The sequence below is a fragment of the Dysidea avara genome, chromosome 12 (genome assembly GCF_963678975.1).
Source record: "Dysidea avara chromosome 12, odDysAvar1.4, whole genome shotgun sequence".
Lineage (NCBI taxonomy): Eukaryota > Metazoa > Porifera > Demospongiae > Dictyoceratida > Dysideidae > Dysidea > Dysidea avara.
Window position 1 is genome coordinate 15,635,856 of NC_089283.1, and position 16,067 is coordinate 15,651,922.

At 36.7% G+C, this 16,067-nt stretch overlaps 1 protein-coding gene and 1 long non-coding RNA gene across 4 annotated transcripts in view; one reads left to right on the forward strand and one right to left on the reverse strand.

The window, feature by feature from the left end:
- The window catches only part of LOC136241698 (uncharacterized), a 101,683-nt gene that overhangs the window by 64,477 nt on the left and 21,139 nt on the right, over positions 1-16,067 (forward strand). The window lies entirely within an intron of this gene.
- Positions 1-16,067, reverse strand: part of LOC136241686 (peroxidasin-like) — a 42,075-nt gene that overhangs the window by 15,973 nt on the left and 10,035 nt on the right. The window contains exons 2-7 of one of the 2 annotated variants that reach the window (XM_066032947.1): positions 12,561-12,641; positions 12,019-12,203; positions 11,489-11,662; positions 10,677-10,940; positions 8,055-8,351; positions 6,295-6,588 (exon numbers count right to left, since the gene is read on the reverse strand). In XM_066032947.1, coding sequence (XP_065889019.1) covers positions 6,295-6,588; positions 8,055-8,351; positions 10,677-10,908 — 823 coding nt within the window. In that variant the 5' untranslated portion in view covers positions 10,909-10,940; positions 11,489-11,662; positions 12,019-12,203; positions 12,561-12,641. Of the gene's footprint in view, positions 1-6,294; positions 6,589-8,054; positions 8,352-10,676; positions 10,941-11,488; positions 11,663-11,748; positions 12,204-12,560; positions 12,642-16,067 lie in introns of both variants that reach the window. The other variant, XM_066032946.1, reaches the window with a different exon arrangement.

A 16,067-nucleotide genomic window follows, 5' to 3' on the forward strand; every position in this document is an offset into this window, starting at 1 on the left:
TCTCTACAGGGTGAATTGTTTGTAGCTGAACGATCTACAAGGAAACTTCTAGCTGATCTCTCTACAGGGTGATTTGTTTGTAGCTGAATTCTGTACAGGTGATTTGTTTGCAGCTGAGCTCTTTACAGAATGGTTTCTTTGTAGATGAACTCTCTACAAGGTAACTTCTTCTAACTGATTTTTCTACAGGGCAATTTGTTTGTGGCAGAATTTTATACATGGTGATTTCTTTGCAGCTGAATTCTCCACATAGTGGTTTCTTTGTAGCTGAACTCTCTACAAGGTAACTTCTTCTAGCTGATCTCCCTACAGGGTGATTTGTTTGTAGCTGAACGATCTACAAGGTAACTTCTTCTAGCTGATGTCTCTACAAGGTCACTAGTTTGTAGCTGAACTCTCTACATGGTGGTTTCTTTGTAACTGAGCTCTCTACAAGGTGACTTCTTCTAGCTGATCTCTCTACAGGGAGATCTGTTTGTAGCTGAACTCTCTACAAGGTAACTTCTTCTAGCTAAGCTCTCTACAGGGAGATTTGTTTCTAGCTGAACTCTCTACATGATGGATTCTTTGTAGCTGAACTCTCTGCAAGGTAACTTCTTCTATTGATCTCTCTACAGGGCGATTTGTTTGTAACTGAAATCTCTACATGGTGGTTTCTTTGTAGCTGAACTCTACAAGGTAATTTCTTCTAGTTAAACTATCTTCTTCCATAGTTGCATGAACTCCCTACAAGGCAACTTCTTCTAGCTGATCTCTCTACAGGGTGATTTGTGTGTAGCTGATCTCTATACAGGTTTCTTGTTTCTAGCTGATCTCTTGAATTCTCTTCAGGGTGACTGCTCTATTAGGATGACTGCTCTATTAGAGTATCTCGATCTCGCACTTGCTGCACCAAGTTGGATTTCATGTTATAACTCCGTGGCTTTAAGTCTGATTCTTCTACACCATTGATGAGCCTTTCTAAGATGATTACTCCATCTGTACAACGAGCGTTACCCCAAGTGGTTTATCTGGTAGGCGTGGCAAGCAGTCGTTTTTTAAATAGCTAATCTCGATTGCGTAATTGTTACACAGTGTTGGTTTTTTCGTTGTATCTTCCTGGTTTTTAGCTCGATTTCTTTCAAACCACAAAAGGTTTGAGGTTCAATAGTTAACCTATTCACCCACCGATTTTCAGCTTCTTCCCATACGCGGTTTAACCTGTAGGCGTGACAACATATTGGTGTTATTTTTCGTGAATAATCGCTCATAACTCTTTGCCTGGTTATCGTATTTCAGCCAAGGTTGGTACCGAGATGTGCCTTTATACCCCCCTTCTGTGTGCCACATTTCAAGGAAATCGGATATGGCATTCGCGTTTTATAGCAGTTTTTGTAAGTGTGCGACAAGAGGAAGAAAAATAATAAGGAAAAAAAAACAAAGAAACTAAGCCAATTTTTGAAGTCGCATATCTCGGGAACGCTTGACGCGATTTCGCTCAAATTTGGAACGTGGAGTACTGAAGTTGGAGGGAGTATCCACAGCAAAAATCGTCTTGTTTCATCAAGGCAGCACAGAGCTACGGAGGTGCGAAAATTGCGTTTTCTTTCTTCCTGTCAATATACTCACGGGTGTTACGCGCAGGCTTCTTGGGCCGCACGACACACTACCGTGTGCCTTGATATGTTTTACTTTAGCATGTAGACTCACCTAATTGGCAAAATCTTTAGTTGCTATACCCTTCTCTTATATTGGGAACCAGCAAGCTGTGATTGTGGGATTGAGTTTTGCCAAACAAACTGTGATTGTGGGATTCAATTTTAATACATCAACAGTAGTTTGATTTTATTATTGTTAACATTGCAATTTTAAGTAATTAGTGTTAATTATGTTACTTTAATTGCTACATTTACAAAAGTAAAAAACAAACTACTGTTGATGTATTAAAATTGAATCCCACAATCACAGGTTGTTTGGCAGAATTCAATCCCACAATCACAGCTTGCTTGATTCCCTATATAAGAGAAGAGAATAGCAGTATAACATCAAAGAAATCTGATGATTCTGGATATAGTATGCACTCCTATTAGGTGTGCAGTGTCTCAAGTTAACGAGATATACGCACCAGTAGCAGTGCGTATATCTCGTTAACATTTTGAGTCAGTGCGATATTGATATACATGCACTGGCTTTCCTTTGATCTGAGGTGTGAAAGTGGTACATATATACCACTTTGATACCTCAGATAAAAGAAATTAATGGTGCTCTGTACAGTTTGCGTAAGGCTTCTCAAGTCACATGGCAAAACAGATTATCCTTTACATTAAATATTAGTCTTACTTGTACAGGTTAAAAATGATCTAAAGTAAAAGGGGCACCACAACCATCACTAAATGCAGGAACATTCAACAGGAGTTTACGATAGCAGATAGCAAATGCGCTCCTAAACTCCTGTGTTGTAAGATCAAAGTTTTTTTTCAGTTGGAAGTGCAGACAGCCACACTGACAAATCATTATCCTTTGCCTTTAACAAGGCACGATGATGAATGGGGTCAAGTTGTGAGCAAATATGATTATCATTATTGTTATTAGTACTTTACAGTGACCAGCACTGAAGGTCTGAAATCAACATGTGCTGCAGCCTTTGGATTACCTAACCTAACAAGAACTGGAGACTTTAAATGATTATTTAACCTAGCTAACAATAAAGTGAAACAAAAAAGGGCCAAAGAAAGGAAAAAAATCCCTCCTACCCCAGAATTCAAACTGCAGGCCACCCAATGTCTAGTCAAGTGCCACACACAGTCTCCTCCAGGAGGGATGGATAAAATAAATTAAATAAATTACATCCAGTAATCTTGTACACTCCCTCTGAGCCTCAAACAGCATCAATTTGTGACTATCGAGCTCAAATGTATTCTCACCTTAGATGGCTTTTACAATAACCTGAGTAGAACACTGTGAGCAGAAAAGTTGAATGAAGCAGAAGCGCAAGGCATTACTAAACCAAGTCCACAAAAATTTGGAAGTTTCTAACTGGAGTAGGGACCATAGCACTTCGATAAAATGTACTGAAACAAGTTGGAGTAGTCCATGATATTAAATCACAGTAAAACAATAACAAGTGTTAATATCTCTACTGTGCTCAATATACCATAACGGAAATGCACAGTAGGGATATAACACTTCTTATTATTTTATTGTGATTTAATATCATGGACTACTCCAATTTGTTTCAGTACTATTTATCGATGTGCTATGGTCCCTACTCTAGTTGAAAATTTTTTGCGTACTTTTTGTTACCTTTGTTTGAAAATGATTATGACTGGCGAACCCACACATACTACATCTGTAAATGGCGCCACACGCCCCAGCTATATCAATTATCGTCTGAAAAGTGAAGCATCCATTACACTTTGTTGTCAGCTATGTTCAACCTGTTACACAGTAGTTTGAATCAAGAACTGTTTGAAAAGCACCTCTGCAATCCCCACATACTGCAAGAAATGGTGCCCAGTTATATCAATTATCATCTGAAAAGTGTAGTATCCATTACGCTCTGTTGTCGGCTATGTTCAACCCATTACACAGTAGTATGAATCAAGAACTGTTTGAAAAGCACCTCTGCAATCAAAATAGCAACTATGAAAAATACAGACGACTTCTGTTATGAAGGGAAGCCATTATGTGCTACTGCCAAATCGACATTTTTCTCTTTCAACAAAGATGAATGGGACACAAAGGAGAACACTGGTAAGTCCATGAAGAATGCATTGTACATACTGTGGTATGTCGAAAGGCACCTCTTGGGCCGAAGCGATGTCAAACAGTGAAAAAATCAAGCCTGTAGTCTTAGCCGTTATTGAGTTACGCTTGTCTGAAGGCATCAGTCAGTCAATTCTCAGTCAACAGAAAATTTCATGAATTTTTTTTTTAATTCCGTAGCAACTTGTTGAAAACATTTCGGGTCAATCTGAAAGCTTATTTGGGCTTAATTTTACCTAACCAATACAATCTCATCATCATCAGGGAAAATTGAGGCTGGTTTTTGGTGATGTTATTTTGTGGGCCACGCCTACTCCTTTGTGGTACCTACTATAGGGTGTGTTGATAGTGCAGTGGCATAATGAGATAAGGGATGCTATTAGAGACTTGGCAGCATTGGTATTGGGTCAGGTTAAACGTGAGCCTATTGTTTCCAATTCAACAACTGAACCTACTGGAGAAACTTTAGTTGTAGGCTAAAGTATTAGGAGTGTTTGATTACCTCAAGCTGAAGTGTTGTTCGATGTCTGTGTGGTAGATACTGGCACCCAGTCTTATTTGAATCACACACCCAAATCAGTACTTTTGGAGTTGAAATTGAAAATATTCTGCTACTTGTTGTGTATGCTGGGCTCACTTCACACCTTTGTGTTTTTCTGTGGATGGTCATACTGGTTGTGAAGCATCCTCCTTCATTAAAAGACTTGCAAGTGGCCTTGTAGCTAGATGGGATAGAATTTACAGTGTTGTTGTCTCATGGGTTAGAACAAGGTTAGGATTTACTTTGGTGAGGGCTACTGTGTTGTGTCTGCATGGATTGTGGACCCATTGGAGATGTCTGGGTTTTAAGGATGGTGCAGCAATACAGACAGTAACTAAGCTATTTATTAATTTTTGGTTTAAATGTTTTACGTAGTTTTCTTTTTTGTAATGATGTTTTATGTGTCCCTTTTGACATCATCATCATAATAATAATAACACTGATGGATATTTAATCCCTAATTCAGTCATGGTTATAGAGTGAAGTAAGGGATTATAAGTCCGTTAGTATATCTGCAGCCTATCTCAATTGTTTCACTACTTTCACTACTTTTTTCTTTGATCCCTAATCCAACTTAAAATGTCTTCTACTTGTCTTTATTATGACTACTGAACCCGTGCATACAACATCAAAAGAAAAAAATGGTACTAGGGGTGCCATGGAAACTACAGGTGATAAGCATGATAGCCAGCTGTATTACACTGTCATGAACCAACACCTTGCATTGTCAGCAAAAAGCAAAGGAGGACAAAGGGAAGTCCATGATGCATGTATTCTATATACTCTATGTACTGCAGTTGGTGAAAGGGCATGTCTCGAGACAAAGCAGTGTTAATAAATCAAGCCCCTAGCCTTATCCATTGTCGAGTTATGCTTGACTGAAGGAATCAGTAAGTTGGTCAGTCAGAATAAAACTCTGTAAAATAGAAAATCAATAGAAATTTGTTGGAAGCATTTAAGGTCGGTCTGAAGACATCTTTGGGCTTGGCTATGCCTAACCAATACTGCCAATCTGTAAAGTGAAGCTGTTTTTTTTGGTGATATAATACTGTTGGGCAAGAAAGCCCAACCCTTCATGATCCCTAATATCTGTATTTTAGGGCATGATCACTAATATCTGTATTTTAGGGATCATGAAGGGTTGAGCTTTCTTGTACCAGTGTACTGTATGATACTTCCCTGACACAGGGCAACATCAAGATGTTGCGCTATTGTTAGGGCAATATTGTGACTTACAAAATGATATGAAGCTAGACCAGTATGTCTATATTGTCTTACAGTTTAAAAATTCAGGATTTCAGCAACTGGCTGTGGTGGTATGGTGGATAGAGCTCTGATGTATTATGAAAAGTGACAAGTTCGAACTCAAAGTTTCTAAAATTTGATGTTGTTCACTTATGAGTTTTACACATAAGAAATGAATATCTGCACATAATGATACTCCATGGTTGGATTCTAACTATAACAGAGCTCTGACTACAAATGCCTTTGATGCTGACTTCAATGCCATGTCTTGCTTTCTACAATAAAATTACAGCTGATCAGTAAGGGGCATGGACATCCACTTTCATCATAAAAGGTGTGGAGCGGGTTCTTATTGTTTAAGGACATGGTTCCATGCAATCATTGTATAAGTTCAGCTACATGTATCTACTCCCTCTTACAGTACATGTTTCAAATAGTTTTGTGGCATCTAAATATGCTTCTCCAAGGAAAGTTTCAATACAGAAAATTAATTTTTTGGTATGGTGTTCTTGTACAAGGAAGAAAATGATCTTAAGATAAAAGGAAAGGCAAAGCACAAAAGACAGACACTTGTCAGAACCAGAAAAGCTACATGCTACCTGTGATGAGAATGATCACTTGCTGCTAATTAACTTTGTGGAATTTCAACAAAGTAAAAGAGTGTGGTTTTCGCTGAGTAACAATTTTGCAAAAGTGAATAACAGTGTATAATATATATATATATATATATATATAATGTCAACAATATGATAAATAAAACTTACTAGACTTCAGCACTAATGTTGCTGTTTTAGTATCAGTATCAAATATGTTTACTGCAACGCAGGAATAAGTTCCAAAGTCATCTTCTGTTACATCAAACAGATCTAATTCGCCCATAACATTTTCACTGGTTTTGTTATTTCTGTTGCTGCTGAATGTAGTAACTTCATTGTTATTATTTGTAAATGTCCACAAAATAGTTGGTGGAGGAATACCACTAGATAAACAATTAAAATTAGCAACTGTTCCCTGTAGTTCTGATATGGACTGTGGTCCGTGTAATATTTTTGGAATCACTATATAGTCAACAATAATTTATGTGTTAGATACTGTACATAGTTATACATACAAAGGTTCAGTATATAAAACAGCATCAAGAAAAGTTATATGTGACTATATAGTTGTTATAAAATCACTATGTTTCAAGTTTTATGCTTATTACTGAGTATAATACAAATAATAAATTACATAAATGATTCATGAAATGATGTCATGTGACACCATCATGATGACATGTGACATCATGTTTGAATGTACATGCAGAAAAAGAAGTGTCAAGTTGATAAAACTTATATATTTGCTCTAAGAAAAGTTAAATATTGCTGCTTCATTTCGATTCAATGACACATAAGATACATGTGTTGGTTCCATTTGTGTAGCATTTTTTTCTTATACAGAATACCAATTATGTTGGCAGCTCACTGTATTTCTACTTGTGTACACTAGCTAATATACAAAAGTTGTAGTTATATTGATGACATGGCAATTACATCAAATCCCTAATTAGTAGGGTGATTATTAAAAAACAATCAAAACACTCTAATAGAGCAGTCAATCAGTTAAATACTCTAATAGAACCATCAAGAATGTTTCATCTCAAATATATCAGTTGCATGTAAGAGGAAGGTATTTTAATTGATCTTTTTAATTACGTTTATGCAACCACTGGATGCTGTAGTTAAGCATAAAAGTGTACAGAAACTATTGGGAAATGGATGACCATGGACACAAAATCTATTGTCACCTAGAATCTAACGGAGATATCTGAGTTTTTAAAGCTTACATTAACTTCATGGCCCTATAACTCAGACATCTTGTTTTCCATTTACAACAGATAGCACAAAATAACAGAGGAAGCAATGTAGTTTCTTTCTATGTACGGAAAGTTGGAACATACCGAACCATATACTTTGTAAGTAACGGTAGTTTTACTGTAGGTTATCACCATTTCCCAAGGGCTTCAGTTCATTTATAGGCATCCACAGCATCTGATGGTTGTGCAATTCGGAAATTAACACTGATTGTGTTCCTAAGGTATTACATGCAGCTGGACTGTTTCCAATGACATGGTAGACATGAATGCACAAGAATAGCTAATACAAAGTAGTGCTAAAACTAGAGAACACAGACTATAGCTAAGTTGTCTGCACTGAAAGCTAGCTACTCAAAATGGATGTAATTGAAGGCACCAGACCACAAAACAGTCTGTCAGTGGCAGTTCATGGGGTGAAGTCTCACAAAAGAGATGCATTCAGCTCTCTACTCATCTGTCCCGAGTATTTGATCCTTCTCCAGCACATCCCTGGTCTCCACAGAGCTGTAGACATGTCTGGCATAGTTACACAGAAAACCATCTGCCAAAAGCAAACCTGATTAGTTGAAGGCACAGAAATTATTAGCCTGATAGTGCAAGAGCTTTGTGCTAGTCATTGATTTTGCAAAATCCAGTCACATACTGTCAACAAAAACATCAACAACTTACTTCCCAAAACTGCTGTTCCACTGTCACTACCAACCTCATTAACAGCAGTACAAGTGTAGTTCATAAAATCATCACTTTGCAAATTTGATAACATTAAATATGACTGTATTGTAGTATTACCAAGAATCATATCAGAAGTAGCTGCAATACTGTTATTGCTATCACTACTCCATGTTATGGTAGGTAGTGGTATACCAGTAGCAGTACAAGTGAATGTCACACTACCATTTATTGTGTCTGCGATGTTGATAGGAGCTTCTGTGATGTTGATAGGAGCTTCTGTGATAGTTAGAGACCCTACAATGAACACCTGGTAATACAGTTATTCAGTATGTTAGCATTTCTATTTTAGCACTAGCCTTTGGGTATAAACCATTTTTGTGAGTATTCTACTGTATTATTGCTGTACTTAACAATAGACATACAAACACATGCTGTATAAAAGCCAAATTGCAAGCTGGAGGGTTTCCAGTGCATTTGGAAAGATAAATGCCATACCTTGTCTTAAATAGAAGCCTCAGATATTAATAGTGTCTACTGTTAGTGGCTTTATTTCTTTATGATGCTGCTGTCTATTCTTCAAACTTATTAAGTTTAGAGCCATTTTTTGAGCAGTGGTTAATAGAGCTACTATGGTAGCCCAAACCTGAGACTGGGGGGTGGGGTATGCATAGTGATTGAAGTAAGTAATTTTGTGCTGTATGTTGCCATGATTGTCCAAACAGTTAAAGTAAAGAGAGAGCTTGTGCGACAAAGTGCCAGTAAAGAGAAAACTGTAGAGATTTCTGACTAACTTGTGGGGTCTGGGGCATACCCTACCCTGGGAAAATTTTGAGATTTAAGTGTGTCGAGATTGAATCTGGAAAGAAATGATTGAGATCTGAGAGTATTATATATAATTAAGTTTTTTTTTTAAATAAGAACTATTACATATGCATGAGCTCATTTTATAGGATTTTAAGGCAATTTTTATAGTAGACTGCAAGAAAGAAAATTTTTCAATCAAAGAAATGAAATTTTTGAAAATGGCTATATCAGGATAGGATCTTGAGATACTTCTATTTAAATACCCATAGTAAATCGTGAGTTGTACAACACGTAAATATATATAACTTTGAGTTTATACCTTCTGTGGTGCAGCTGGCTATTTTTGTTTAAGTTTTACAACTAGCCCTATCATCATTTACGACTAACCAAAAGTCATTACCAACTAGGTTTTTGGCCCCTTTTTTAGTCACTGCATCTGAGAATGAAGGTGCTATGAGTGATCGTGTGAATCCACTTGCATGCAGATATGTACCATACAACTGTTTTTCTATCATGTTATAGACCTTGACTATACTTGTTTGTATAGTCAACACAAAGATTCTCTAAGCTTACTGTTATAATAATGGTGTTCTACCATAACTCAAATTCGATTAATCACTCAGCATCACTTAGACCTACCTAGCTATCCAAATAAATACCTGTTTGTTTGCAGGCCTGGTCAAAAATTCTGGAAAGGAAATAAAAACACAAGCTTTTATACAAGGAATCAATGTGCAGTGATGTGCCCAGGTTTAGAATAGTAGTGGCTACAAGAGATAGAGTTGGATCCAGAAATGTTGTGTGGAGCCTTAACTTTGTATGTAAGAGGTGAATCTGTAGTGGTTGTTAAGTAGTGGTGGCTATTTTATTTGAGTGATGGTTGGTACCAACCCCTGTGGGCACATCCCTGCTGTAGCTAGATGGATTGATGGTATGTACCAATGATTCACTATAGTATGAGCTGAACTCTAAGAAAACAGTTTTAAAAAAAGACATTTTCTCAAAAGAAAAAAATCGACCAACCAAATAATTGGTGGTGACAGTAAAGATGTCAAGAGCAGACCTTTGTGGTTTTGCTACATTACAAATTTGGGAAAGGGTTGTAACAGAGTGTGCACTTTATGGCTTGTATATAGGTGAAAATTTGATTGGTCATAAAATTATATGTCAGACAAAAAAAATAAAATAAAAATATATAAATAAAAAAATATTAATTGTGAGTCAAGCAGAACTACAAATGAACCAAATTTCAAGAACTTATGTAATTCCATCTTGAGCTATTATAAATTATTGAGGGCTCTACTCATCATGTACACATGTATATTATACTATTAGTACAGAATTGAAACCGAGTCAGGTTGCTAACCCACTGGCCCTAAGGGTGTAGCTTTGAAGGCAAGATACAACTGACTGCTCTAAATGCTCTATTAGAGTGGATTTATGTGCATTCATGTGGATTTATGTTTGCATGCTGTGCAACTGCATGTGGACATGTGCACGGTAGTCAGCTAGGATAGTGACTAGTAAGTAAACAAATATGTATGGTTTACTCTCTACACAGAAAGTACAAGAATTAGTATAGATGTATATAATGCCAATGGAAATTTAGCTCCTGAGATCAATTCTAAGAGAAATTTCACCCATCAACTGTTGTATTGGAACAACTATTGTAACTGTTCTATTAGAGTACTTTCAATGATACTGTACAAATTAACACTCTACAGTTATAAATGGGACTGGTTCCCTGCTGGTTGTTACTTGTATATTACTAACATTACACAACATTGTACATTGTGTAATCACATAAAGTATTACCATAAATTTCCACAAAACTAGAGTAGCCGTCAATTCCATACTCATTCTCTACCACACATTGATACCATCCTCTTTGACTAGCATCAGTGAACACCATAGTGTGTGTACGACTTGATGTTGTGTTGTTTACTGTCTCATAAAACTCATCATTGATGTACCATGTGAAGTTTGGTGGGGGTACAGCATAATATTCAAATGTTATGTTAAATGTTGAACCATTTTCTATAGTCATGTTTGAAGGGGTTGACAGGACTTTGCTGGGAACTACAGAGAGCAAATACTATACATAATTGGCACTGTATGTACCCATGCATGTATAGCCCACATTTTATAACAATGATACGAATGTACGTATAATGCAATACAGAAAGATGAGTACAAATACTATGAGACATAAGCCAAACATACAGACATACAGTAGCATTATGGAAGCTACAAATTCAATGTTTACAAGTATATCAATAAAATTTTACTCAGAGTATATATTATTAATTTTGTCTTGTAGCACTTGAGTGGTCTCTTTTAATTTCTTCAAGTGATACATTTTACTAAATGTAGCTGGTGGTACTACATATTGAAATTTCATTGGTAGTTGTCTTCTTCCTTTTAAAATAATTATTTCCATATCACACCATGGCCGTAGTCAATCAAGATCAAGCATTATACCAACAGTGGCCATAATACAATGTCGGTTACAGGAATTCAACAATACCATGGAACTGAGCATTCCTTCACATTTTGTTACAATTAGCTCTCCTTATAACCAAGAGTTAAAATAGTACCTTTTATTATGAACTCTTGTTATAACTAACCTTCAAGTTGACACTCTTTTACAGTAGTAGTGATACTAAAATTCTGGAAAGGGTCGTCAAAATCATCATAGAAAACGACACTTTGCAAGACTCATAATACTGATACTTTGGGGAGATCTGATAGCTTAACTGATGTTTGTTACTGATATCATCTGAAGTTCTACTATAGTCATTCTGATGGATACACAAGTAAATAACTTACAGTATACACACATGTGAACATGGCACAAAACACTGGTGAGGCAACCCTTGATTATTACCTAAAATAAATTTGGTGATGGCTTGAGTGAACAGATTTCTCCCTAGCAACCATCCCATCAATATTTATGCATTATTAATCAACCTTCAGGATTTTATTCTTGGCACATCTTTCTTTTTCCTCTCATTACTCAAAAGTATAATTTTCATCTACACAATAGTTTTAGTGACATCAACATAGATTCTAATAGAGCATTCACATCTATTCACTTATATGCATAATATAAATTGCTACTACATTGTGTGTAGTATAGCATTAGTATGCAACTTACAGCCACTCTCCTGTTAGTACTATCACAGTAAATATCTGCTCTAGCATCTGCCAAGCGATATGAGATTTGCGCAGGTGTGAGATTTAGATTTGCAGGTGGATCCACTTTCCAAAATATGCTAATGTTATGTGTTTGTGCTTCATGATCTGTAGTGCAGTTTACATCCACAAATGGTCGCCCCAAATCTGCAATCGTAAATCACAGTGTCCATAAACCAGCAGAGTTACAGTATCTAGACATGTGTGACCAATGGAAGCCAGTGTGGCTGTATGTCAGACAAATAAATGTGTGACCAAAATAATGACTTGATCATGTTTACACAGATTATTTTGTAACTTAAATATTCCCAGGTTAGGATAGTTGGAACAAATAATTGGATGGCTGTTTTGAGGAATTCATTATCAGCTCTTTCACCAAAACATTCCCCTACAACCTTACTTAGATGAATTTAATGGGATGCATGTACATAATACACCATTTCTTCATAACTATTCATCGCATACACTGTAGCTGCAATGGATTCACACATATTTATTACTTACAGTTATATCTATAACTAAATGCACCCAATGGAAGTACCAGCAAGAGTAACATCATGTTATCCATTGTGTTAGAATGAGAAACTATGACAATGTACATAAATACAAAAACACACTTCACAACAGTTTTGGAAACAGCTTTAAATATGTACATACATGTATGGCAGTCAACATATATACTAAAAGAAGCACAGCCAAGTGTTGAATAAGAATAAAGATCATGCAACGGAAGAGACTATATTTATTTATATCAGTATAATAATAATATATTTAATAGTTACACTATGACCATGAGAGATTTGCCTGATATACATATATGCCCAAGCCATATATGCCAAAGCCCAAGGGCCTGTGGCCCTTGAGCTTTGGCATATGTATATCAGGAAAATTTTGAGAAGCCATGATAATATATACTACTCAGGTATGCTGACCTAATAGATGAAGGAAGACAAACCTGCGTTCACCACATTACTTTTATACATGTGGGTTTTAATTGTGGGCACAAAAAAGAAATGATTTTGGGTTTTGCTGGTTGTGTAGTGATACCATTTTTAACCAAATAACCATTTGTGGATGCCTAAAGTCAACTAAGGTGCTAATAAAATAAATACTTAGGAGTATAGCTAGGTTGAGAATGTCTGAGCCATTTTGTCATGTGGTTGAAATGTGCCGTGTAGAAAAAAACAATTCCCACATTATGAAAACAATCATTGGTGATGCCTAGTACATGTAACTGAAATATGCAATGTTAACCCACTCAATTATTTTTCTTTTAAAAGAATGCCTAGCCTAACTAAACCAACATACTAAATTCAAACCGACAATGCAAACTTTAAGCAGTTCTATATGAAGAATCAAAGGGAACTGATACTTTGTAAGCCTCAGCTTTAAAGGCAGTTGTGGTCAGGGCTATATCATGATATCGCCCTAACCACAGGATGGTATCATATATTGCCCTGTGGTCAAGTGGTATGTACTACAGAAAAAGGGAATTATGATGTCCATGTACTCATCTCCCGCCACTGTATGTATTGGTCATCACTGCAGTTCCTGTTAAATAATTAGATCATGTTCTTATGGTACATACAATAGTTTTTTCTGTAGAAAGTCAATGATGCCTTTTCATAAGTACTGTACACATACAAATACCAACTATTCTGAAAACATGTACCATGTATGTAATGTAAGAATGAACATCTGGTGAAGCCAAGCATACACAGAAAAGCCCCTCTCTAATCCAATCATCTAACACTATATGTGACTGACTTTGACAAAACAAGGCTTTGACGCACAAAGCTTTGTTAGGAGATATGGCGATTTTAAGGAATCATTGTGTAATAACTTCCCAGTGCCTACAGCTGTGCAAACAAAATTTGCACCGATTGTTCATCTGTTCACTAGCAATCACTGAGTGAGTGTATACATTTCTGATACCCAAACTTTGCCCTGTTTTGGGCAGCTTTTTTCGAGCGGGTAATAATATCACAGGTGGTAGTAATAGGGTGGTAGGATGGGGGTAGTACATAATAGGGTGGTAGGGTGGGGGTAGTAATAGGGTGGGAGGGTGGGGGTGGACGGTGGTCTTAATATAGGGGTATAAAATGAAGTAAGAAGACAATTGGAATCCAGAGGCCAAGTTTGGGTTCTCCATGGTCCTCCATGGCCCTCAAATTACTCCAGATTGACTGGGAACACTATTGGCGAGCTCTCTGTGAAGTCCCAGCTCACTACACACAATTATCACAAAGCCATGACCATTTAATGGCGCCAATCTCCCACTCATGGCTTTGACAGGTTCGGAAGAAAGCTGCTACAGAAACCAGACTTGCCAGTGCTGAAGGAAATACAGTGTGAAATATGATAGTGTAGTAGACCAGCAATCCATTTCTGGTAAAATCGTAAGTTTGATTTTGTGTGTGTGGAAGCCTTGTTATATGAAATCCGGTCACATATGCTGTACCAAGAAAATTATCACTAGTAATCTAATATGGCAAGATACCATGCATACTATTAATTAATTTTAGACTATGGTACAGCTCATTTAGGGGGTTACTAAATCATGTAGTCACCTGACATGTTCATTTAGTCACCTACACATGTTCATTTAGTAACCCACCCTCAGGCAATTTTGTACATGAAAAATACTTATAACACGAAAGGTACACAGGAGTTCTTGATAATACCAATACTGTAATACAATTAGGCACCGGCCGATTATGCCGGAATAATTTAAAGCATAATAGGTGACCAAAAGCATCAAGCATAATGCCAGCATAATAGGGATGATTTTTGAAAATTTAATTAAAATGCGCAATACGCGCGCCTGAAAGAAAGTAAATATTCACTGCTAATAGTATTACTAGTGCATTTCATAGTTGAAAACACGTAATATAACATATTAAACCGTTTCTTTGTTGTTTATTCACACTTTGCAGAAATAAGATCGAGATACTCTAATAGAGCAGTCACTTACTCTAATACAGCAGTCAGGAAAGGCTGATATACTCTAATAAAACAGTCAGTTCTAGAGCATACTCTTGATTTCAAAAGCATAATTTTGAGCATAATAGGCTTAATTTTTGAGCAATGCTCAAAAGCATAATAGGTAAAATTTTGGGCATAATAGGCCGGAGCCTAAATACAATTCTTCTCCGATAATTCTGGATAAATAGTAGACTTAGCGGTGTATCTACTGTAGCTCTAGCCATTACTCTGGTTACCGGTCGAATAATTATTTTTGTGGGCACTGTAAGAACTTCAGGAAGAAACCATTCTGCTGTTCTGCATTGCTCTTTCACCCCACCCTAATGCTCTGGCTATAAAAGTATGTACTTTAAACCATAGTCTAAATAAGTTAAACACCGTGACCAATGGGAACTAAGCAATTTGGTAACCCTCTGGCCCTTAGTAGCACCCATGCTGCACTCGGGGCGCTACAGCCTCGGGTTACTAAATCGCTTAGTTCCCTTGGTCTTGGTGTCTAAGCAGCTTTTTACATGAGAGCATCAGTCTACTGTTATACCAACTATGACAATCTCTGTAGAGAATGTTTTTCTTATGTATTATACTTCCTCTCATTTACAATTGATAGTTACATTTTTTCCCTTACTTTGGCCCCTTTTCTGTTGCACCTTATCAGTCAGTAAGTCAAGTCACTAGGTCTAAGTCCTTGAAATTAGGTTAGGTAATCCTAAGGCTGCAGCACATGTTGCTGTCAGACCTTCAGTGCTGGTCACTGTAAAGTGCTAATAATAATAATAATAAAACACTTTAAGTTACAGATCTTTCCCTTTTAAATTACAGTATTGCTTGCCCAATTATGTAAGTGTTGTATGGACATGACCAATAGTTTGGCAGCTTCTGACTAGTGTTAGTTTGCATACTGATACAGAGTGTAAAGAACAAATGCCTGCACTGTTAAAAATAGGGTGTAATCCAATCACCTTTAGAGGAGTTCTAACTGCTGTTTAAATTAAACTCCTTTGAAGGGAGTTGTAGTACTCCCCAGGG